The sequence below is a fragment of the Mustela nigripes genome, chromosome 2 (assembly GCF_022355385.1).
Source record: "Mustela nigripes isolate SB6536 chromosome 2, MUSNIG.SB6536, whole genome shotgun sequence".
Classification (NCBI taxonomy): domain Eukaryota; kingdom Metazoa; phylum Chordata; class Mammalia; order Carnivora; family Mustelidae; genus Mustela; species Mustela nigripes.
This window is the reverse complement of record NC_081558.1, coordinates 134,279,929-134,304,716: the sequence shown is the minus strand read 5'-3', so window position 1 is coordinate 134,304,716 and position 24,788 is coordinate 134,279,929. Positions and strand designations below refer to the sequence as shown.

Here is a 24,788-nt window from a genome sequence, read left to right as displayed (position 1 = left end):
GCAATCTTGAAAAATTTTAAGGCTGGCCAGTTTGGTTTTGACTCTGGTACCTCCCCAAATACCCAAAACATTGATGGTGTTCTATGGCCAACTCAAATTCTCTCCATAAAGGGCCCTCTCCCTGTGTAATAGTATTTTATACCTCTCTCCTCACTCTCATTTGAAATCTGCTCTCAACTAGCCAAATACTTGGAAAAGGACCTGAAAAGAATAATTTCTTAAGTCAAAGCAATAAAACTAATAGAAGTTTTGTTAACAATAAGGTGGTGGAAGCCTTCCCCAGGGTATTTCCACCCACATGCTCATTGCCACATACTCATGGCCCTGAACTTCAGTTACAAAGACACAATCTTCTATTACTATTGTAACAAATTACCACAAACTTAGAATGGCTCATAGATCATAAATCCAAAACTGTTTTCACTGAGCTAAAATCAAGGTGTTGTTGGTAAGTCTACATTTCTTCTTAGAGGCTCTAGGGGAGGATCCATTTCCTTGCTCATTCAGGGTCTTAGAATTCAGTATCTTATGGCTGTAGGATGGAAGTCCTCATTTCTGTGCAGGCCACTGGCAGCTTCTAGAGGCACCTGCATTCATCTGCTGTGGAGCCCTTTCACCATCTTTAAAGCCAGCAACAGCAGAATGAGTTGCTCTTACTTTGAATCTCCTCCTCCTTCATCTTTTAACCCAGCTGGGAAAGATTCTCTGCTCTTAAGGATTTACAATTAGACTGGGCCAATCTGAACAATCCAGGATAGTCTTACCATCTGAAGGTCCATACCTTTAATCATATTGTCAAAGTTCCTTCTACCTTTTAAGGTGACATAATCACAGGTTCTGGGGATTAGGACATGGACATCTTTGGGGGCCCATTATTTGACCTACTGTGAAATTACAGAAGTCAATTTAGAAATTTTATTATTTATCATTTTTTTCAAGATTTTATTTATTTGAGAGCACACATGAGAGAGCACGAAGCATGGGCTAAGGGCAGAGAGAGAGGGAGAACCAGACTCCCCACTGAGCAGAGAGCCCAACTTGGGGCTCCATGCCAGGGTCTTGGAAGCAGAAGGCAGACACTTAATGGACTGAGCCATCCAGGTGCCCCAATTCGGAGATTTTAAGTTTTTTTTCTCCAAAGATTCAGACTCAGATATAAGCATAAACACATTAACCAGTACTTTTACCACTTTTTCAAGTAGTTTGGGGTTTGTGGTTTTGGCTTTCAAAAGGTTCATTCACAGTTAAAAAGAAACTAAACAATAATTTGATCATGTTGTCGCCAAGTGGTAGTAGAATCTTGGTGTTGTTCACATGGTATCAAATTCTCAAGGATATCCAAAAGAAATGATTTAAAATTACTGAACAAGTTGTTTTTAGAAAGAAAAAAGAATCAAAATGGCTTTATGACATCAAGCAAAATATGCATTTAATAGTCTACCATTAAGTTAAACAGAAAGCATTGAAATTATACAGGCATACCTTATTTTATTGCATTTTATTGACTTTTGTAGATGCTGCATTTTTTACAAATTGAAGGTTTGTGGCAACCTGTAACAACCCAGTCAATTGATGTTGTTTTTTCTAATGTATCTGCTCACTTTGTGTCTCTGTGTAACAATCTGGCAATTCTTACAATATTTCAAACTTTCTCAATATTATTATATGTGTTACAGTGAACTGTGGTCAGTGATGTTATTATTGTAATTGTTTTGGGGCACCATGAACCAAGTCCATATAAGACAGCAACCACAATCCTAATCAATCAGCAGCCATCCACACTAAAGCAAAACCCTCCACCAGCAAAGATTATGACTCACTGAAAGCTCAGATGATGGTTAGCCTTTTTTAGCATAAAGTATTTTTTAATTTAGGTATATAAATGTCTTTTTTTAGGCATAATGCTATTGCACACTTAATAGACTATAACGTAGTACAAACATAACTTTTACATGCATTGGGAAATAAAAAGTTTCATTTTTGCTTGCTGTATTCTGATATTCGCTTTATTGCAGTGGTCTGGAACCACGCCTACAAAATCTCTGAGGCATGTCTTTATTAAGAAAAAGCAAGCTATTTTTTTCATGAATATTTCCTGATGGTATGAAAAAATTAAGACTCTTAAACAGAACCTTCCTCAGAGAAAATATGAACATCTTAGAATCCTGAGGGGGAAAATCCTTAAGGATCAATTTTAGATTATTAAAATTTAAACAGATGATACTAAACAGATGATACTAATATGCCCTAATGGTCTGGGAAAAAAATCTATAGAATTTCTTTAAAAAGGGAAGAGGGGGGCACCTGGGTGGCTCAGTTGGTTAAGCAGCTGCCTTCGGCTCAGGTCATGATCCTGGAGTCCTGGGATGGTGCCCCTCATCGGACTCCCTGCTCAGCAGTGAGTCTGCTTCTCCTTCTGACCCTCTTCCCTCTCATGCTCTCTCTCTCAAATAAATAAAATCTTAAAAAATAAATAAATAAAAAGGAAAGAGGTTCAGAAGGGAAAGATAATTTAACTAAAAATGATTAAGTAAAAGGAAATAACATCTTTCCTTAAATCAAAATAAAGGATTTAAAATTTTTACATAACTGATTTCTAGCACTAACTAATCAGAATGTATGAATATTGGAGTTTAGTTAATGAGGTATTTTTGTTTATGCAGAAGATACTATGAGAGAGATTGTAGAAGAGGAAATTATACCACTTCTCCAAATGGAGGATGGAGGAACAATGACATATTGTGTGGAAGGAGTTAGTGGACTGGTCCATGTGTAACAGGAGCTTCTGCATGATTTTAGCACATGTACACTTAAAGAACATTTGTCAACAGAAGTGAAGTTCTGTGTTTCTAGACATAGATAATTAAATTTAGATTTTTAGGTACCAAAATCAGAAAAAAAGCAATATCAAATTTGTGCTTATTGGTTAAAAAAAGATCTCTAGTTATTTTTTTAAAAACCCACATTTTAATGTTTTTAAGGTATTTGACCAGAAAGAAAGCTTACTTAAACCAACTTTAGTCTCATCCTAAGTACAGACATACCTAAAAACTTGCCAATACCCTATTCCTTCTCTATTCTCCCACAACAATTATAATCTTTGCCATTAAATAACCATGTTATTTAATTATCTGTTTACATATCAGTACTCTCAATAGAGGGTGACTTACCCCTAAAGGACATATATGAATATTATTCTTTGACTAGCTAGAGTATCACAGAGAGTTTAGCACACATCGGTATTTGTTAAATGAATGAATGAATGAATATGCCTGTGTCCTTAGCAAAGAATTCTTTCCCAGAGTTCAACCATGACTTCAACGTTTTTCTTTTTTTTTAAGATTTTATTTATTTATTTGACAGACAGAAATCACAAGTAGACGGAGAGGCAGGCAGAGAGAGAGGAGGAAGCAGGCTCCCCGCTGAGCGGGCCAATCCCAGGACCCCGGGATCATGACCTGAGCCAAAGGCAGAGGCTTTAACCCACTGAAGCACCCAGACGCCACTGACTTCAACCTTTTTAAAATAGAAAAATCCAAGGAACAAATTAAAAGCCAAAGATTTAGAAATCTTAAAGTAGCTTTCTCAAAAACATCAACCAAATTGATTAAATGGATCAATTCTAGGAATAATCTAGTCAATATGCTGCAATGTAAGTCACTGAGTTATACTGTTAAGTAAATATAAGCCATTCGAAACCAAAACAATGTCTTTTGTCTGTACAATGATCCATTAAAATGCAACATTTATGGAACACCTGCCATGTGTTAGGTATTGATTTTAAGATTAAAAATTAATTCTGTAATAGAACTCTGTTATGCTTGGTGAATTTCCCAATTTCGGATAGTAGGGTCTCATACTGCAAAGGAAGCACAGTTCCTTGACCTGGCCTCTGGAAGATATCCCAGTCACCTTGTAGCCAGTTCTTCTTTTTGCTTAATGGTTTCTGCTACTTATATCCAAGTATAATAAAATATATAATAAGTCTGAAGTTACAGGATCAGCCACACTTCTCTAGCACTGCTTGAGTTTTTCCTACTTCTAGTATACCATGTGCAGTGCTAACTCTTCCTTGTAACAATCTTCCTATAAAACAAAGAAACAACACCCTACTACTACTTATGAGAAGAAGCAAGCAGGTATTTCCAATGGCCATGAAAGACGTATCGCAGAATGGTGGAATTGAAAGGGAAGAGGTAATCACTTAGCTCAGCCCATTTAACTCTGTAAATTCACCACTGGAGTCTTGATCTTGACTCTAGGGCTCTACAACCATGTTAATACTACTCCTACATTAAAGTACATTACAACATGGGGTGCCTAGGTGGCTTAGTGGATTAAGCATCTGACTCTTGATTTAGGTTTAGGTCATGAACTGAGGGTTGTGGGATTGAGCCCCAAGGCCCGGCTCTGCACTCAGTACAGAATCTCCTTGATAGGCTCTCTTTCCCTCTGCCCCTCCCACTGCTCACATACTCTCTCTCTAATAAGTAAATAAAATCTTTAAAAAAATAAATATAATATGCCATCATACTGCACAGCCAATATAGAGAACAAATGAGAATGCATTTATAAAGTGTTGACTTATTCATTAAAGGATTTTACGTCCTTGAAAGAGAAGAGACCTGTATTCTGTCAAATTGCTTAGGCACAGAGTTCCCCACCAACGCAACAAGAAATATTTACACTAAAACACAAGATTTAACTGTAAAAACTTACAAAAGCACCTCCCAAATGCCAATCTCACCTTTCCCTTTACTACTGCTCTATAAATATACTAGATTAAAAAGATTCTCAAAAGCATGTATCCTTAGCCAAGTCGGATGAATTCAGTTGGTAAAGTGTGTGCTTACAGATTAAGTTTAGGGGGAAGAGATGATAGATGCAAAGTTTCTTACATTTCTTTGTTACACTAATGATTTTTAAAATCAATATTCTCCCTCATATCCCAGGAATTAGGAAATTGCAGGCTACCTTAAATTGTATATGTTCACATCTGTAATTGACAATGAAAAGTTACATATAGCAGTAAGACCAGTTACTGCAGGTGATGAATCACTGCAATTATTTTAATTGAATGGAAGAATGAATGAACAGAGGGAAGTCTTTTTATTATAATAACTAACGGAATATTCATGAACAGTGAAAAAAAAATGGCAAAAGTTGTCTTACACAAGCAATAGCACCACCTGCTGATTAATAAAAGCAATAACGTAGGTTAATTTAAAAACCTGGCCAAAGGTATCTTTTCCCTTTAATTCTGTTCCATTTAATGTAACATAATGCAATTCAATAATATAATCTAATTTAACTTGAAAGTTTCTATTTCATGTATTTGAATAATGTGTTTATTAAAAATCAAAGTTAAAAATTTTATTATCAAATGAAGGGGAAAATTATGGTACTATGGATTTTAATTTTTATTTCATAAGTAATTTACTTGTACTATAATTTATTTTACTAACAACTCAATACTGTATATTTAGTTTATGAAATTCCCTGATACCTCACCTAAAATAATGCCATCTTCCTTACCCAGCCTTATTTTTTTGTCATTTATTATCACTTAACATATTATATATTGATTCTGTTTGTTTGTGTATAGCTTTTCATCTGCTGGAATGAAAACTCGCTTAAGGAGAGCAGGGAATTTATTTTGTTTATTGCTGTTTCTTTAACACCTAGGGCAAGTGCCTGGCATGTAATAGACACAATAAATATTCATGAAGGAATGAATGAATATGAAAATAAATGAACAAATGAATATGCAATGCATCTTTAAACTTCCTTGAAAGGATAATAGCTGTGTCAAAGTTTCAAGGTTCTAGATAGATTTTGCCAAATTATACTTGAGAAAAGTTGTACCACTTAATACGCCCTTCACCGCTTTGTAAGGAGACCCATTTTCCCATTTTCTGAAGATTGAAAAGTGGCATTACACTGTGATTTCTATTTGTATCATGAAGAGACAGATCATATTTTGGGGTTCTGCAGACATTTACAATATACTTTTTATTCTTTGCTCATTTTTTTCAGTTCAAGATAATCTATTTGATTCCTTTTTATAATTTCTCTATTGATAATTTATGTTTAGACTTTGTTCTTCTGGTTTTTTTCTTTAAAAAATATATTTCTAGACACAAAAAGATGGAAGACCATTCCATGCTCTTGGATTGGAAGAATAAACATTGTTAAAATGTCTATACTGCCTAGAGCAATCTATACCTTTAATGCCATTCCGATCAAAATTCCACCGGTATTTTTCAAAGAGCTGGAGCGAATAATCCTAAAATTTGTATGGAATCAGAAGAGATCCCGAATTGCTAAGGAAATGTTGAAAAAGAAAAACAAAACTGGGGGCATCACATTACCTGATTTCAAGCTTTACTACAAAGCTGTGATCACCAAGACAGCATGGTACTGGCATAAAAACAGACTATAGACCAGTGCAACAGAGTAGAGAGCCCAGATATGGACTCTCAACTCTATGGTCAAATAATCTTCGATAAAACAGGAAAAAATATACAGTGGAAAAAAGACAGTCTCTTCAATAAATGGTGCTGGGAAAACTGGACAGCTATATGTAGAAGAATGAAATTCGACCATTCTCTTACGCTATACACAAAGATAAACTCAAAATGGATAAAAGACCTCAACTTGAGACAGGAATCCATCAGAATCCTAGAAGAGAACAAAGGCAGTAACCTTTTCGATATCAGCCACAGCAACTTCTTTCAAGATATATCTCCAAAGGAAAAGGAAACAAAAGTGAAAATAAACTTTGGGGACTTCATCAAGATCAAAAGCTTCTGCACACCAAAGGAAACAGTCAACAAAACAAAGAGGCAACCCATGGAATGGGAGAAGATATTTGCAAATGACAGTACAGACAAAAGGTTGATATCCAGGATCTATAACGAACTTCCCAAACTTAACACACACAAAACAGATAATCATGTCAAAAAATGGGCAGAAGGAAAACCCAAAAGACTCCACTCCAAAACTGCTAGAACTTATACAGGAATTCAGTAAAGCGTCAGGATATAAAATCAATGCACAGAAATCAGTTGCATTTCTCTACACCAACAGCAAGACAGAAGAAAGAGAAATTAAGGAGTCAATCCCATTTACAATCCATTTACAACTGCACCCAAAACTATAAGATACCTAGGAATAAACCTAACCAAAGAGTCTAAGAATCTATACTCAGAAAACTATAAAGTAATCATGAAAGAAATTGAGGAAGAAAGAAATGGAAAAATGTTCCATGCTCCTGGATTGGAAGAACAAATATTGTGAAAATGTCTATGCTACCTAAAGCAATCTACAAATTTAATGCAATTCCTATCAAAGTACCATCCTTCTTTTTTTTTTTTTCCAAAGAAATGGAACAAATAACCCTAAAATTTATATGGAGCCAGAAAAGACCTTGAATAGCCAAAGGAAGATTGAAAAATAAAGCCAAAGTTGGTGGCATCACAATTCTGGACTTCAAGCTCCATTACAAAGCTGTCATCATCAAGACAGCATGGTACTGGCACAAGAACAGACACATAGATCAATGGAACAGAATAGAGAGCCCAGAAATAGACCCTCAACTCTATGGTCAACTCATCTTCGACAAAGCAGGAAAGAATGTCCAATGGAAAAAAGACAGCCTCTTCAATAAATGGTGTTGGGAAAATTGGACAGCCACATGCAGAAAAATGAAATTGGACCATTTCCTTACACCACACACACAAATAGACTCAAAATGGATGAAGGGGGCGCCTGGGTGGCTCAGTGGGTTAAAGCCTTTGCCTTAGGCTCAGGTCATGATCCCTGAGTCCTGGGATCAAGCCCGCATTGGGCTCTCTGCTTAGCAGGGAGCCTGCTTCCCCCTCTCTCTGTCTCTCTGCCTGCCTCTCTGCCCACTTGTGGTCTCTATCAAATAAATAAATAAATACAAATCTTAAAAAAAAAAAAATGGATGAAGGACCTCAATGTGAGAAAGGAATCCATCAAAATCCTTGAGGAGAACACAGGCAGCAACCTCTTCGACCTCAGCTGCAGCAACCTCTTCCTAGGAACATCACCAAAAGTAAGGGAAGCAAGGGCAAAAATGAACTACTGGGATTTCATCAAGATCAAAAACTTTTGCACAGCAAAGGAAACAGTTAACAAAACCAAAAGACAACTGACAGAATGGGAGAAGATATTTGCAAACGACATATCAGATAAAGGACTAGTGTCCAGAATCTATAAAGAACTTAGCAAACTCAACACCCAAAGAACAAATAATCCAATCAAGAAATGGGCAGAGGACATGAACAGACATTTCTGCAAAGAAGACATCCAGATGGCCAACAGACACATGAAAAAGTACTCCACATCACTCAGCATCAGAGAAATACAAATCAAAACCACAATGAGATATCACCTCACACCAGTCAGAATGGCTAAAATTAACAAGTCAGGAAATGCCAGATGCTGGCGAGGATGTAGAGAAAGGGGAACCCTCCTACACTGTTGGTGGGAATGCAAGCTGGTGCAGCCACTCTGGAAAACAGCTTGAAGGTTCCTCAAAATGTTGAAAATAGAACTACCCTATGACCCAGCAATTGCACTACTGGATATTTACCCTAAAGATACAAACAGCGATCCGAAGGGGCACATGCACCCGAATGTTTATAGCAGCAACGTCTACAATAGCCAAACTGTGGAAAGAACCTAGATGTCTATCAACAGATGAATGTTTCTTTGATTTTGTTATTAATTGGTTTATATAGTTGGCTGCTCCCACGTTGGGGGCATAGATATTTAAAATTGTTAAATCTTGTTGGACAGACCCTTTGAGTATGATATAGTGTCCTTCCTCATCTCTTATTATAGTCTTTGGCTTAAAATCTAATTGATCTGATATAAGGATTGCCACTCCTGCTTTCTTCTGATGTCCATTAGCATGGTAAATTCTTTTCCACCCCCTCACTTTAAATCTGGAGGTGTCTTCGGGCTTAAAATGAGTTTCTTGGAGGGAACATATAGATAGGTTTTGTTTTTTTATCCATTCTGATACCCTGTGTCTTTTGACAGGGGCATTTAGCCCATTAACATTCAGGGTAACTATTGAGAGATATGGATTTAGTGCCATTGTATTGCCTGTAAGGTGACTGTTACTGTAGATGGTCACTGTTCCTTTCTGATTTACCACTTGTAGGCTCTCTCTTTGCTTAGAGGAACCCTTTCAAGATTTCCTGTAGAGCTGGTTTGGTGTTTGCAAATTCTTTCAGTTTTTGTTTGTCCTGGAAGCTTTTAATCTCTCCTTCTATTTTCAATGATAGCCTAGCTGGATATAGTATTCTGGGCTGCATGTTTTTCTCGTTTAGTGCTCTGAAAATATCATGCCAGCTCTTTCTGGCCTGCCAGGTCTCTGTGGATAAGTCAGCTGCCAATCTAATATTTTTACCATTGTATGTTACAGACTTCTTTTCCCGGGCTGCTTTCAGGATTTTCTCTTTGTCACTGAGACTTGTAAATTTTACTATTAGGTGATGGGGTGTGGGCCTATTCTTATTGATTTTGAGGGGCGTTCTCTGAACCTCCTGAATTTTGATGCTCGTTCCCTTTGCCATATTGGGGAAATTCTCCCCAATAATTCTCTCCAGTATACCTTCTGCTCCCCTCTCTCTTTCTTCTTCTTCTGGATTCCCAATTATTCTAATGTTGTTTCATCTTATGGTGTCACTTATCTCTCAAATTCTCCCCTCGTGGTCCAGTAGCTGTTTGTCCCTCTTTTGCTCAGCTTCTTTATTCTCTGTCACTTGGTCTTCTATATCACTAATTCTTTCTTCTGCCTCATTTATCCTAGCAGTGAGAGCCTCCATTTTTTATTGCACCTCATTAATAGCTTTTTTGATTCAACTTGGTTAGATTTTAGTTCTTTTATTTCTCCAGAAAGGGCTTTTATATCTCTCGAGAGGGTTTCTCTAATATCTTCCATGCCTTTTTCGAGCCTGGCTAGAACCTTGAGAATTGTCATTCTGAAATCTAGATCTGACATATTACCAATGTCTGTATTGATTAGGTCCCTAGCCTTCGGTACTGCCTCTTGTTCTTTTTTTTGTGTTGAATTTTTCCTTCTTGTCATTTTGTCCAGATAAGAGTATATGAAGGAGCAAGTAAAAATACTAAAAGGGTGGCAACAACCCCAAGAAAATATGCTTTAACCAAATTAGAGGAGATCCCAAATCGTGAGGGGGGAGAAAGGGGATAAAAAGAGGTTCAAAAAGGAAGAAAGAAAAATAGAAAAAAGAAAAGAAAAGAATTTTAAAAAAAAGAAAACAAATAAGAAAAATATAAAAAAGAAAATATATATATCTTAGATAAACTAGTTAAAAAACGTTACAAAAGAAAAAGGTAAAAGTTAAAAAAAAATTTTACCAGAAGGCGAGAAAAAAAAACAAAAAATGAAAAAGAAAAAAATTAAATTAACTGCAAGACTAAAAAGAAATCACAGGGAAAAAGCCATGAGTTCCGTGCTTTGCTTTCTCCTTCTCTGGAATTCTGCTGTTCTCCTTGGTATTGAAACCGCACTCCTTGGTAGGTGAACTTGGTCTTGGCTGGATTTCTTGTTGATGTTCTGGGGGAGGGGCCTGTTGTAGTGATTCTCAAGTGTCTTTGCCACAGGCGGAATTGCACCATCCTTACCAGGGGCCAGGGTGAGTAATCCGCTCGGGTTTGCTTTCAGGAGCTTTTGTTCCCTGAGCGCTTTCCATAGAGTTCCGGAGGACGGGAATACAAATGGCGAATGGCGGCCTCCTGGTCTCCGGCCCGGAGGAGCCGAGAGCCCAGGGCCCCACTCCTCAGTGCGCCCTCAGAGAACAGCGCCAGTTACTCCCGTCTGCCTGACCTCCGGCCGCGCTCCGAGCTCACCGAGCCTGCGACCCGTTCAAAGTAACACCGAGCTGCGAGCTTACTGTCGGCTCTGTCTCTGTAGCTGGCTTTCCCGTTCCAGTACCCGCAAGCTCTGCGACACTCAGACACCCCCGATCCTTCTGTGACCCTGCGGGACCTGAGGCCACGCTGATCCCGCGTGGGCTTCGCCCCGGTTTAGCCTCTGGAGCGATGTCCCTCAGCGGAACAGACTTTTAAAAGTCCTGATTTTGTGCTCCGTTGCTCTGCCACTTGCCGTGAGCCGGCCCCTCCCCCCGGGGTCTATCTTCCCGTCGCTTTGGATTCACTTCTCCGCCGGTCCTACCTTTCAGAAAGTGGTTGTTTTTCTGTTTCCAGAATTGCTGTTCTTCTTCTCTTCGATCTGCCGATGGATTTTCAGGTGTTTGCAATCTTTAGATAAGCTATCTAGCTGATCTCCGGCTAGCTGAAGTAGTCTCAGCCTGCTACTTCTCCGCCATCTTGACTCCTCCCCCAGCAGATAATGATTTTAAAGAAGATATTATAACCAAGACCTTACTGGAAAATATCATTTTGAACACTGTAACAACAGAGAAAATCTCAGGAGAGAAATAAGAACTATGAAAGAATAACCAAATGGAAGTTCTAGAAGTACAAAAAAAATATTGGAAATTAAAATTCACTGGACAGGCTTATGAAAGGATTGAAGATAACCAATGAAAGGATTAGTAACTTGAAGATAGGTCAACAAAAATTATCTAATTAGAAATCTCCCTGCTGATCTCAGAATACATTTCCCTAAAAATGCTAAATCTAAAATGAATCAGTGGCTCACTACTGCCTGAAAATAAACTCTAATCTACTTTTAATTTTTCTAACAGATTATAATTCCTTGCCTTATCATGTTCTGTTCCCTGTCCTGTACCACTGTTTCTTTGATACCAAAGCAATATTTCCAATATTTGAATATGATCATGTCACTAGCCACCATCAATGGCTTTCTACTGTCTAACATACCAGTTTTTCAACTTTATATTTTAGCTGTTCAAAGGAAGTCTAATATTGGATGCTCAAATAGAAAAACTGATTAATGCAGAGAGTTTGTGGTTGCAGCTGGAAAGAATGACCAGGAGCTCAGCCTCCTCACCTCCTTTCTACCCTACAGCAATTCCTAAGAGTGCTTCACAGAAAATAATTTGATTTTTAAACGCTAGACTCTTTTACAGGGCAAACATAGATCTGGTCCAAGAATATCTTTTCGGTGTTATCTCCTGGTACTATCCCATGCAAAATCTTGCACAAAAGGCAACATACTTGGATAACCAGAGGTTCCTTCTGACTGCAACTCTCATCTCCCAACTTGTCTCCTTAAAGAACTACTAATTCTTCAAGCCTCAGCTCTCCAATCAATATTCACAGGCAGAACTAAGCTCTTCCACACCTTCATGGTGCTTACACAAAATAATCCTCCTGTATAGCATCTGTCACATTGTACTATAAATCTTACAGCCTGATTCTATACTAGACTGTCAACACCTTGAGTGAAAATCTCTACATCTCTCTATCACCAGTTTCTAAAATACTCTGATGAGCAGTATACATGCGATGTCTACTGAATAAAAGAAAATATATATAAGTGCTAACCTCAAATCCTTATAAAACTGTTACAATTCTTCAGTCTGAATAAGGTAAAAGAAAAATCCTTTTAGAAAGTTTACTTTTCCAGAATAGAATTTAACATTCTAAAAACAGGTTTAGTGTTTAATAAAGTAAATCTTTAATTCAGTTATTCCAGTCAACTCAACACCCCACATTTTAAAATTTTTTAATATTTTCATCAAAACGGCATTTAAAGATTTGTCTATTTTTTCAAGATTTTATTTATTTATTTGAGAGAGAGAGAGCTACACAGAGAGAGAGCATGAGCAGGAGGGAGGGGTAGAGAGAGAGGGAGCAGCAGACTCCCACTGAACAGGGAGTCTGATGCAGAAGTGGATCCGAAGACCCTGGAATCATGACCTGAACAGAAGACAAACGTTTAACAGACTGAGCCACCTAGGCACCCTTATCTATTTATTTTAAAAAGAGAGAGAGAGCAAGCGTAAGCAGGGCAGAGAGGGAGAATCCTCAAGCAGACTCCCCACTGAGCACAGACCCTGACACAGGGCTGGATCTCAGGACCTGAGATGATGATCTGAGCTGAAATCAAGAGTCAGATATTCAACCAACTAAAACACCCAAGTACCCCAAAATGGCAATTTAAAATTATCATGATTAAATCAACTTATAAGTGAATTATTGAGTATCTATTGGGTTATATAGATAATAGAGAACCATTGACCTATGGAATCTTATAAACTATCTAGGGAGCCAACAATAACATACCAAAAATGAAAATGGAAAATATAAAAGCATAATACATTGTGAGAATGTGTACATATTCTATAGACTTAGAATCATCACTGAAATATTGGATGAAAATGAGATTATCTGATACAACATCCTAATTTATAACTAAAAAGAGAGAGACTTTATAGGAGAGGAAGTTAGAAAAACAGATAAATACCTGCGGAAGGTATGAGGAAATGAAGTTAAACACAAGATGGGCCTTAAAGAATGGGTAGAAATCAGTAAGTATAAAACAGTGGTGAGAGCATTCCACAGAAAGGAAAAGATGAGTGAGGATATTAGGGTCGGAGAAGATTCATGAGCCTAATTTGAGCACAGATACAAATTAGGGAGTCGTGAGGGAAAGACTGAATGGATTTTATGGTATTACAGTTCAGAGAGCTTCTAAAGCCAGGCATATTTTGAAGCCATATGAAGCCAGACTTCAAGTGATAGAAAACTTATAAAGCAGATCACTTATAAAACTTCAATAATTTTAACTTAATGGTCCTGGTTTATATTCAAGGAAATTAAGCCACAGAATAATTATGTCATTTCCTCTTAGTTAGGAATAGTACAGAATAACCCCACTCATCACTCGGCTGCTTCTGTAACACTCTGATGAAGTAACTCATTATTTAAGTTCAGTGGGTGAATGTTGTTGAGCTTGGCTGTTTGTTTAGGTTCTAAACAGAATTTGTACAAAGAAGGGTATATATACTCTCTTGTGAGGAAAAGGACCCCCATGTATGCAAACATGAATTCTTGACAAAAACCCAACTCCTCTGGTTTAAAAATGATCATTTTTAAAACTTACAATTAATCCATGCTAAAAACATGCAACTAAAATTTCTATATGAAACATATTGACAGTTTAAAAAAAAGTTCAAAAATTGAACTCTCCATGTTGATTGGGTATAAATTTTAATACTGTAGCTACTTCACCATCTTCTATAATCATGCTTAAAATCAGTATTTCCAGAAAGACAAATAATAGAGAATATACCCATTCCTCAAATTCAACTTAGAGTTTATATGGTCCCATAAATCTAGAATTGATTGAACTAGTATATTCAGAAGGCAAATCAAAAAGATGCAGTCAAGTGCATTCACTGAAATTTTTTTTTAAAGATTGAGAACCAGGTGTGTTATGCATAATCACATTTATGACAGTACATCAGTGATTCTTCACCATTATAACTTACCCCAGTTTTATCACACAAGCGTAAAGTATGAAACGATCCGACAGCAAATAACTCTCCATCTGGAGCCCAGGCAACTGAGGTAATAGGATGCTCGTGAGGTTGTGAATTGTACAAAGGGCGGCCATAACTATCCCATACCTAAAAAAACAAAGTTTTAAAAATCTTATATAACAGTCACCATATTATTACTAAAAAGTTTGTCCTAACAGTAAGGTATTAATTAGAGATTTAGAAATCAACACTTTATAATAGTACTATCTAAATGTCTTTACTATCACATAAGGGGGGAAAGCTGTATTCTTTAAAACCTAAATATCTCAAAAAAAATTTTATAACCTTGTAATAATTCTCCAATTTCACTAAATCTTTGGTTAATCATACAACCTATACATTTGAGTCCTTTAAATTAAACAACAAAGTTTTGAAATATTCAATTTTTTGCTTAAAATTTTTGGTCAGTAAGTGCTCTATCAACTTTACCTAAAAGTATTTATTTCAGTTAAATTTCCTCTAACTTCAGTTACATTAAGTCTTATTTATAGTATAAATTATTTTGGTCTGAAGCTGAACAACTTTCAATAAACCAGTAAGATTGATTTTTAAAACTTCACTTGAGTTAATTTAAATAACCAGTAAAACCAGGAGTTTTATATTCCTGCTCATTAAATCAAATTCTATAGGTCAGTAAGATAGGTCAATGAGAAAGTCAACACTTTAAAATACCACTTAAAATTATAAAATAACAATTTGCCAAATCATTCAAGTTAAAAGATATAGCTAAAGTGAAAGACTAAAAGAATATTCTTATATGCTAAATACTTTTTACCTAAATTTAATTCCTTCAACCAGATGATAAATTCAAAAATCATATACCTTATATTTACAATCCTCACCAGCAGACAAAATCAAATCATTGACAGAGTTCCAATCTACTTTTAGAATAATGCCATCATGAGCTTTCCACTATGAGGGGGAAAAAAAACAAAAAAAAAAGAGTTAATTATACCTTCAAGAACACTAGAAAGTTTTGTTTTATTTTGCTTTATTTTATTTTATTTTTTTTTAAGAAAAGACAGTTTGCCTCTCTAATGATTCTCTTAACCTGTCTTTGGAGATTCCCATCTTCCTTTGATAGCTGTTACACATAACCTCATTTGCTTGTTTCATTTCTAATTTAAAGTAATGAAAACACTTAGGATTATGACATCCACTATATAGCTTACTTCCTTATAAATCTCAATTGCCTGGACTCCAGATGGAAAATCTCTTGCTATTGAAGTATTCCAAGCTTGACATGTGTGGTAACACTGGACTGAATCCAAATCTTACTCTTTTTTTACACAGTTGATTCAGTTAAAGATAATGTCTTCATTCTTTTTTTTTTTTTTTAAGATTTTATTTATTTATTTGACATATAGAGATCACAAGTAGACAGAGAGGCAGGCTGAGAGAGAGGAGGAAGCAGGCCCCCTGCCGAGCAGAAAGCCCGATTCGGGGTTTGATCCCAGGACCCTGGGATCATGACCTGAGCCGAAGGCAGAGGCTTTAACCCACTGAGCCACCCAGGCGCCCCTTGTCTTCATTCTTACTTACTAATTCTTTTCTTTTTAAAAAAACTTTTATTATATGACCATCTTCTTTACTAGTCTGTTCATTCTCTTCTGCATATTTTCCTAAGCCTCATTCTTTCTACCTTCATGTCACTGAATTACATAAGAAACCTCTGTATATAAACTTTACCACATAACAAAAAAAGTTTTCCACAGATATGTACATATTCTATACACATATATAGAATGCATTACATATATGTCACCCAGAAATTGATAATCTAGTAAGTAAGCATGGATCCCCTCTTGCTCTCCAATACAATAAATTCATGTGCCCATTTAGCATATGCATTTTTCCATGTTTAAGGCAGAATAATATAACTGAAAAAGAACTAATTTTCCTTGAAGACCACAGGTACATTTTAATGTCTGAGCCAATTATCTTCACATCAAAGAGTAACTGATGTTAAGGGCTCTCTCTCTATAGACCATTCCTAACCTACTGTTCCTTCTTTTTTTTCTTTCAAGATTTTATTTAAATTCAAGTTAGTTAACTTTTAGTGTAGTGTTAGTTTCAGGGGTAGAATTTAATGATTCATTAGTTGCATATAACACCCAGGGCTCATTACAACACGTGCCCTCCTTAATATCCATCACCCATTTACCCCATCTTCCCACCCACCACCTCTCCAGCAAACTTCAGTTGTTCTCTACAGTTAAGAGTCTCTTATGGTTTACCTCCTTCTCTGTTTTTATCTTATTTTTTCTTCCCTTCTCTCATGTTCATCTATGTTGTTTCTTAAATACCACATATGAATGAAATCATAGGGTATTTGTCTTTCTCTGACTGACTTATTTCACTAGGCATAATACCTTCTAGTTCCATCCATGTCATTGCAAATGGCAAGATTTGCAATGGTGAGTAATATTCCATTGTGTGTGTGTGTGTACCTTTTTTTCATCAGCTGGTGAACATTGGGGCTCTTCCCGTATTTTGGCTATTGTGGACATTGCTGCTATAAACATTTGGGGTGCATATGCCCCTTTGAATCATTATGTTTGTATCCTTTGGAATAAATACCTAGTACTATAATTGCTGGGATATAAGGTAGTTGCATTTTTAACTTAAGTTTTTTAAAAATTTATGTATTTATTATTTTTTTATTTAGCAAAGAGAGATCACAAGTAGGCAGAGAGGCAGGCAGAGAGAGAGAAGGTGGGGGGAAGCAGACTCCCCGCTGAGTAACGAGCCTGATGTGGTGCTCAATCCCAGAACTCTGGGATCATGACCAGAGCCAAAGGCAGAAGCTTTAACCCACTGAGCCACCCAGGTGCCCCAACTTTTAACTTTTTTCAAGGAACCCCCATACTGGTTTCCAGAGTGCTGCATCAGTTTACATTTCCACCAACAGTGTAAGAGGGTTCTCCTTTCTCTACATCCCCATCAGTATCTGTTGTTTCCTGAGTTATTTATTTTAGCCATTCTGACCTGTGTGAGGTGGTATCTTATTGTGGTTTTGATTCATATTTCCTTAATGCCTAATGATGTTGAGCAACTTTTCATGTGTCTGTTCGCCATTCAGATAGCTTCTTTGGAGAAATGTCTGTTTATGTCTTCTGCCCATTTCTTTCTTTCTTTTTTTTTTTTTTTAAAGAGTTTATTTATTTATTTATTTGACAGAGAGGGATCACAAGTAGACAGAGAGGAAGGCAGAGAAAGGAGGAAGCAGGCTCCCTGCTGAGCAGAGAGCTGGATGCAGGGCTCGATCCCATGATGCTGGGATCATGACCTGAGCTGAAGGCAGAGGCCTCAACCCACTGAGCCACCCAAGCACCCCAGTCTTCTGCCCATTTCTTGATTGGATTATTTGTTCTTTGTGTGTTGAGTTTGTTAAGTTCTCTATAGATTTTGGATACTAGCTCTTTATCTGACATGTCATTTGCTAGTATCTTCTCCCATTCTGTTGGTTGTCTTTTGGTTTTGTTGACAGTTTCCTTTGCTATGCAAAAGCTTTTTATTTTGATGAAGTCCCAATAGTTCATTTTTGCTTTTGTTTCCCTTGCATCCAGGGACGAGTCTAGTAAGAAGTTGTTGTGGCCAAAGTCAAAGATGTTGCTGCCTATTTCTCCTCTAGGATTTTAATGGATTTCTGTCTCATATTTAGGTCTTTCATCCATTTTGAATTTATCTTCGTGTAAAAATATTTTTTGTGTAAAAAAGTGGTCCAGTTTCATTCTTCTGCATGTTGCTGCCCATTTTCCCAACACTATTTGTTGAAGAGCCTGTCTTTTTTCCGTTGGATATTCTTTCCTGCTTTGTCGAAGATTAGTTGACCATAGAGTTGAGGGTCCATTTCTGGGTTCTCTATTCTGTTCCATTGATCTATGTGTCTGTTTTTGTGCCAGTACTATACTCTCTTGATGACTACAGCTTTGTAATACAGCTTGAAGTCTGGGATTGTAATGCCTCCAGCTTTGGTTTTCTTTTTCAACATTATTTTGGCTATTCAGGGTTTTTTATGGTTCCCTACAAATTTTAGAATTGTTTGTTCTAGCTCTGTGAAAAATGCTGGTGTTATTTTGATAGGGATTGCACTGAATGTGTAGATTGCTTTGGGTAGTATAGACATTTTAACAATATTTATTATTCCAATCCATGAGCATGGAATGCTTTTCTATTTCTTGTGTCTTCCTCAATTTCTTTCATAAGTATTCTATAGTTTTCAGAGTACAGATCTTTTGCCTCTTCGGTTAGATTTATTCCTAGGTATCTTATGGTTTTTGGTGTAATTGTAAATGGGACTGATTCCTTGATTTCTCTTTCTGCTGTTTCATTATTGGTGTATAGAAATGCAACACACTTCTGTGTTTTGATTTTATATTCTGTGACTTTTCTGAATTCCTGTAGCAGTTCTAGCAATTTTTTGGTGGAGTTCTTTCGGGTTTTCTACACAGACTATCACGTCATCTACAAAGAGTGGAAATTTGACTTCTTCTTTGCTGATATGGATGTCTTTTATTTCTTTTTGTTGTCTGTATCTGAGACTAGGACTTCCAGTACTATGTTGCACAACAGACCATCCTATTGTTCTTAATGCACACAGAGTAAAATATTAAATTAGAGTCAAATAATCTTTAAGAATAAATAGTAATTCATAGCTTGCTTTACTCAGGATATATAAAAATAGCTACTCTCAAAAACAAATGTTTTGATAATATACTTTAAAAAGAATTAATTCACACAATTTACCATCAAATTAATACAATGTCCTGAAACAGACTACAAGGATAAAAATAACAATGCACAGGGGCACCTGGGTGGCTCAGTCGTTAAGTGTCTGCCTTCAGCTCAGGTCATGATCCCAGGGTCCTGGGATTGAGCCCCACATCAGGCTCCCTGCTCTGTGGGAAGCTTGCTTCTCTCTCTCCCACTCCCCCTGCTTGTGTTCCCTCTCTCACTGTGTCTCTCTCTCTGTCAAATAAATAAATAAATAAAATATTTAAAAAAAAAATGCACAGACACAGATATGGGTATATATAGATACACATACACAGAAATTCTCAAGAGTCTCCTTTCTAAGCTATAAAAATAAATTTTTATATATTCAAAAGTTAGGAACAAAATATGATTTAAACCTTTCATATACTATGATTTAGAATTATCAGTTTATATTATACATATTTATATACTACACATAAGGCATAGACAGTTTTCAATTATTTCTCAATTAACCAGACATTTTGTGAAATTCCTTTGACAACGAGCTTCTTGAGGGCAGAAACTATGATCTGTTTCACTCTGAATTATCTCACATAAGGCACAGTATCTGGTATATAGTATGTATGTACTACATTTTCACTGAATGAATAAATAAACAAAAGTCTCCTCACTATAAAACCAAGCTCTGGGTCTCAAGAAGAGTCCCTAAAGCTTTTAATAAAAATCAGGTATACACTTTTAAACTATATTCTACAAGCAAGAGTAAGTGTTCCTTTTTGCGGACAACCCAAATTTGAATATGTGTTTATACCTAAGGAAAACTGCCACAGCTTTAATTTACCCAAAAGAAAAAAAAAGAAAATTTGCACGAAGTTACCAATTATACTTCAACTCCTCTTCCACAGTAGCAGAATTTTGGCAGTGGGTGCTTTTCTTGCCCTCTACTACATGCTGGCCCAAAGATTCTACTAAACCACTAAACTATAATTTACCAATGGTAATATATAGTATCTGTCTGAGTTGTGTTCATATAAGCCTAATTACAGGTATCTCAATAAATCACATAACTATAAACCAAAAGATTCACCTTGCCTGTTTTTGCTGTATAATTTTAAAGCAGATTTTTGGAGTTTAAGTGGTATGGAAGAACTTTGACTAAAGGCAGGCGGAACTAGTTCTTTCGCAGCTTCTTCCATTTGCCCTAATTCTTTACCTTAGCTGCCTAAGAGCAAGCAAGGACTTGTATCTTCTATTTTTTGTTTGTACCATAGTTCTTAGCAAAGTGTTCTGCATATAGTAGAAATGTAAATGCATGTTGACTTTATGAAATATGTATAGCATAATCTACATAAAAATTAAAATTATAGAAACTCAATGTCATTTCTATTTTCTTACTCCCCAAAATCTATACATACTGAACTGTTAAATCTGATAGTTCTTCTTAAAACACTTTTATACCCATTGTAGCTGCTCAATCTCCAGCACCAAAATCCCTTACTCAGGACCCAACCATTCTACATCTTTTTTCCAGCCTCCCTGGCTCTAATTTATTAGAGGCTGACTAAATGGTAGAGATGACATAACTCTCCAGTAACATCTATAGTAACAACTACTCTATATTGAGTGCTTACTATATGCACTCAATATGCTTATTGTATAGACTGTCATATGCACTTTGTAATTTAACTCATTTAATCCTCACAACAGTCCTATAAGTAGGTACTAGCATCACAACTAAGAGATGAGAAAGCTGAGAATCAAAGATATTTTTTAACTTGCCTAAAGTTACTTTAGGTAAGTAAGTGGACATCTGAAACCAGGTGACTAAGTCTGAAGCCTGTATTTTTATTATCCATACTATACTGTGTCATTATCAAAATATGAAGAAAATGATTCTGCCTTTTAACACTGAAATCAAACATCAAAACCCTGAATACAGACTTAAAATTTTTCATTAATTTATCCTACTCTGACCTGTCTTAACTGTCACCATAGTTTTGCTTCTATATATTTGGGAAAAATATATACACCTAACTTGTTCTAAACATTACACTGATGACCCTTCTAAAAATACTAAAAGAATGCTACGGTTTTAGAGAAAGCTTAAGTGTATTGAATAAATGATGTTCAAGAGGAGGGGGAGGATGCTAGTTATAATGATAAGAAACACAGTCTAAACAAGCTTTTAAAGTTTTATGATTTTGTCCTGTTTTGTTTCAAATCTATACGTGTGAGGCTGACTCTGCTAAATTTAAAGATGCCTATCATGCCAAATCATGTGACAATTTAGTAACTCAAAACACATTTATGATTTACTGGTATAATGTAAGTTGGAATAAGGAGGAAGTGAACCTTGTTAGAAACATAACCAGATATCCCCTATTCTGTAATAAAGACTAGTAAAAACACACACTTAAAAGCTTCAGACAAAAGACCACCCAGAAGAAAGGGACTCCTAAGAAAGTGACCTCTCACTTAGCAGTCCAACAGATCCTGATAACAGCTTACAAATGCCTGAGAAATACCTGTAAAACTTTAGCATTTGGTTGAAGAGGTTTAATGATCAGCTGCTTGCCTGCCGTGTAAAGAACTTTTTCTGAATCAGGGCCCCATGCTACTGAATATACCGGTGTTCCTGTAAAAAGGAAAAGAAAATTAAAAAAAAAATTCAACAGATTTTCATTATTATGCCTTATAACAAGAGAGCTAGTTAAGAGCATCAAAAAAGCAATATGGAGTGCCATTTCATTTCATATTCAATGGCCCTTTAAGAATAGCCTGATACTAAAACAAACTGAGTTCATACTGACCATTGAAAATCTACTGTAAGCAACTGAAAAACTATGTTTTTAACTAATTTTGATCTTGCTGAGAAAAGAGGATGGGAGTTTTTAGGAACTCAATATAGTGTGCTACTAAAATATAGAACATAAAATAAATCCACTTCATTATTTTAAGATATAAAGAAATATCCGAAAAGTCATGATTTATCATTTCCCACCAACAGCCATCAGTGCTTAAACTGACTCAATACATAAGTTGACTTAAATTTTCCATACAAAAATATAAATGGTATATTTACTTTATTGATTAATTCCCATTCCTGAGGATACTACAGGAAATAGACCTACCACTCATCTGGGGCTTAAGCAGTTCTCTAATGGACAGAAACCATTCTACCCCCAAATGATCTACCCCCTCCTATCTAGAATTTATAAATGGCAAATTAAACATCAGATTGGGGAAAGTTTTGCTATCGATCAAGCGGGACTTTGGCCTGAAAGCTAGGCTAAGAAGGGTTCAGATACCCCATAACCAGGATGAAGCTGACTTATACTTTTGGGGAAAAGTACATGTTTGACTCAATGTACCATTCTTTTTTTTTTTTTTTAAGGTTTTATTTATTTATTTGACAGACAGAGATCACAAGTAGGCAGAGAGGTCGGCAGAGAGGGGGTGGGGAAGCAGGCTCCCCACTGACCAGAGAGTCCCATGCGGGGCTCAATCCCAGCATCCTGAGATCCTGACCTGAGCCGAAGGCAGAGGCTTAACCCACTGGGCCACCCAAGCGCCCTCAATGTACCATTTTATAAACTACTTTAAACTTCATACTGTTTTCAATTTCTTAGGATAGGAATTTGGAGAAGGTATTTTTTTAACTCAATGACTTTCACATTAATATCTTCTAGAAGGCTGTACTTTATTTGAACCTAGTTTTTTTTAAAAAATGAGTATTATACCTGGCAAAAGCATTAAATAAACTGTACTCCACTCTCTGACTCAGTTACCATCCATTAGGAAAGTGAATCAAGGTTATACAATTAATCTATGAAATATTAATCCATTAATATTTCTAAAGGTGCTTTCAAAAATCATCTAGAACTTATAAATCAGACTACTGTAGCAGTTGACTTTCTGTGAATGAATAAGACATTCTTAGGAAAATGAAATCTGAGTCTGAGGATTTATGGGTAATCAATAAGATTTAACTGTTCATTTAAATGGGAAACCCAACTGATGCTAATCAACAGGAGTAATCAGTAATCAACAGGGAGTAAATTTCAGTAATGGCTTGTGCTCAAGTGGCACCCTACTTTTTTCATGCCATTTTATTCCCAATCAGAATATAATTCAGTTGTGAGCAAGTCTCAGCGGTTTAAGGAATTTAGAAGGTCTAGTTTACAACAGACCTAGAGCAAAAAACAAAACAAAACAAAAAAACAAAAAAAAAACAACCAAACAAACAAACTCTGAAGCATGCCTTTCATGATTTAGGTTAGATAGTATATTGGGTCTAAATATGCTATTCAGTCAATTACATCTAGGATTGATCTGTATCTGAAGAACCCACAAATGGCCAGAAGGCACTTCTTCTACACTTGGTAAGTACATTCTCTTGGAATATTCTCTGGAAGTAGCCAGAAGTTGACCTGGATTTCACAAGTAAATTGCCAAATAGAATTCAACTCTAATAAACTCCCTAGAACATGTAAATCAAAATTTCAGATATTTCAAATATGGTTCTTGATGAGTACTGGAAGGGAATAGAGGCTGAATGCTTATTTGATAGGGTGGTAGAGTTTTAGGTACCTTCTTTATTTCCATTATTATAGTTGTAATTATTGTGCAAAAAGTAAATTAATATATTTTAATTAAGGACTATCAAGTCATCCTGAATAGAATCAGTAAAATTACACTTTTCTGGGGTATACATTAAACAATGACAAACATCTACCCCCAAGGAAATAATTCAGTAAATACAACTCCTACTGAGTTATACAGGATGTGACTCTAGCCCTTTAGTTGTGGTAAAAGGCACAGTTGGGGTATAGGATGAGGAGCTAGGGACGCTTTTGTCCTCTTTAGCATTGAATTTGTGGCCTCATTAAGTCAGCTGTGTCACCATTTCCTTGCTTATTAACCTTATAAATCTTCACAATACTTATCTTCCCTGTTAGGACTTGGGAGTTCATTCATTTCCTGATTATAAAATTTTTTTAAACAATAATAATGTTAAAAAAACAGATATAAAAACTTATAGTATAAAACAAAATAAGATTATAGAGAAAAAGTTAAGCAATTCCTTTGCTATAACATGTGGCTTTTAACCACATTTGTTTATCAAAAACAAATACAGAGGGCGCCTGGGTGGCTCAGTTGGTTAAGCTGCTGCCTTCAACTCAGGTAATGGTCCCAGGGTCCTGGAATCCAGTCCTGCTTTGGGTTCCCAGCTCAGTGGAGAGACTGCTTCTTGCTCTGCCTCCATCTACCACTCTGCCTACTTGTGCTCTCCCTCTCTGTCGAATAAATAAATAAAATCTTTAAAAAACAACCAAACAGGAAAATAAACAAAAAAAACCCCAAATTAATAGTTAAGTCCCATTAGTTCAATCTTCCTAACCACTAATATTTAAAATGGATATAATATCAAGAACTAAGACAAGTTTTCATTATATTCATCTCTTATATTTATAATAAAATGTTAAGTGTGAAACCATTGTATACACGAATGCTTTCTTTTCCAAAAGGAGATAT

At 36.1% G+C, this 24,788-nt stretch overlaps 1 protein-coding gene across 9 annotated transcripts in view; it reads right to left on the bottom strand.

Annotated features, from left to right (window-relative positions):
• Positions 1-24,788, bottom strand: part of IFT80 (intraflagellar transport 80) — a 113,145-nt gene that overhangs the window by 53,986 nt on the left and 34,371 nt on the right. For all 9 annotated transcript variants that reach the window (XM_059391648.1, XM_059391640.1, XM_059391642.1 and 6 more), the window contains 3 exons: positions 21,779-21,888; positions 15,357-15,446; positions 14,484-14,621 (listed from right to left, as the gene is read on the bottom strand). In XM_059391648.1, the coding sequence (XP_059247631.1) occupies positions 14,484-14,621; positions 15,357-15,446; positions 21,779-21,888 (338 nt within the window). The remainder of the gene's footprint in view (positions 1-14,483; positions 14,622-15,356; positions 15,447-21,778; positions 21,889-24,788) is intronic.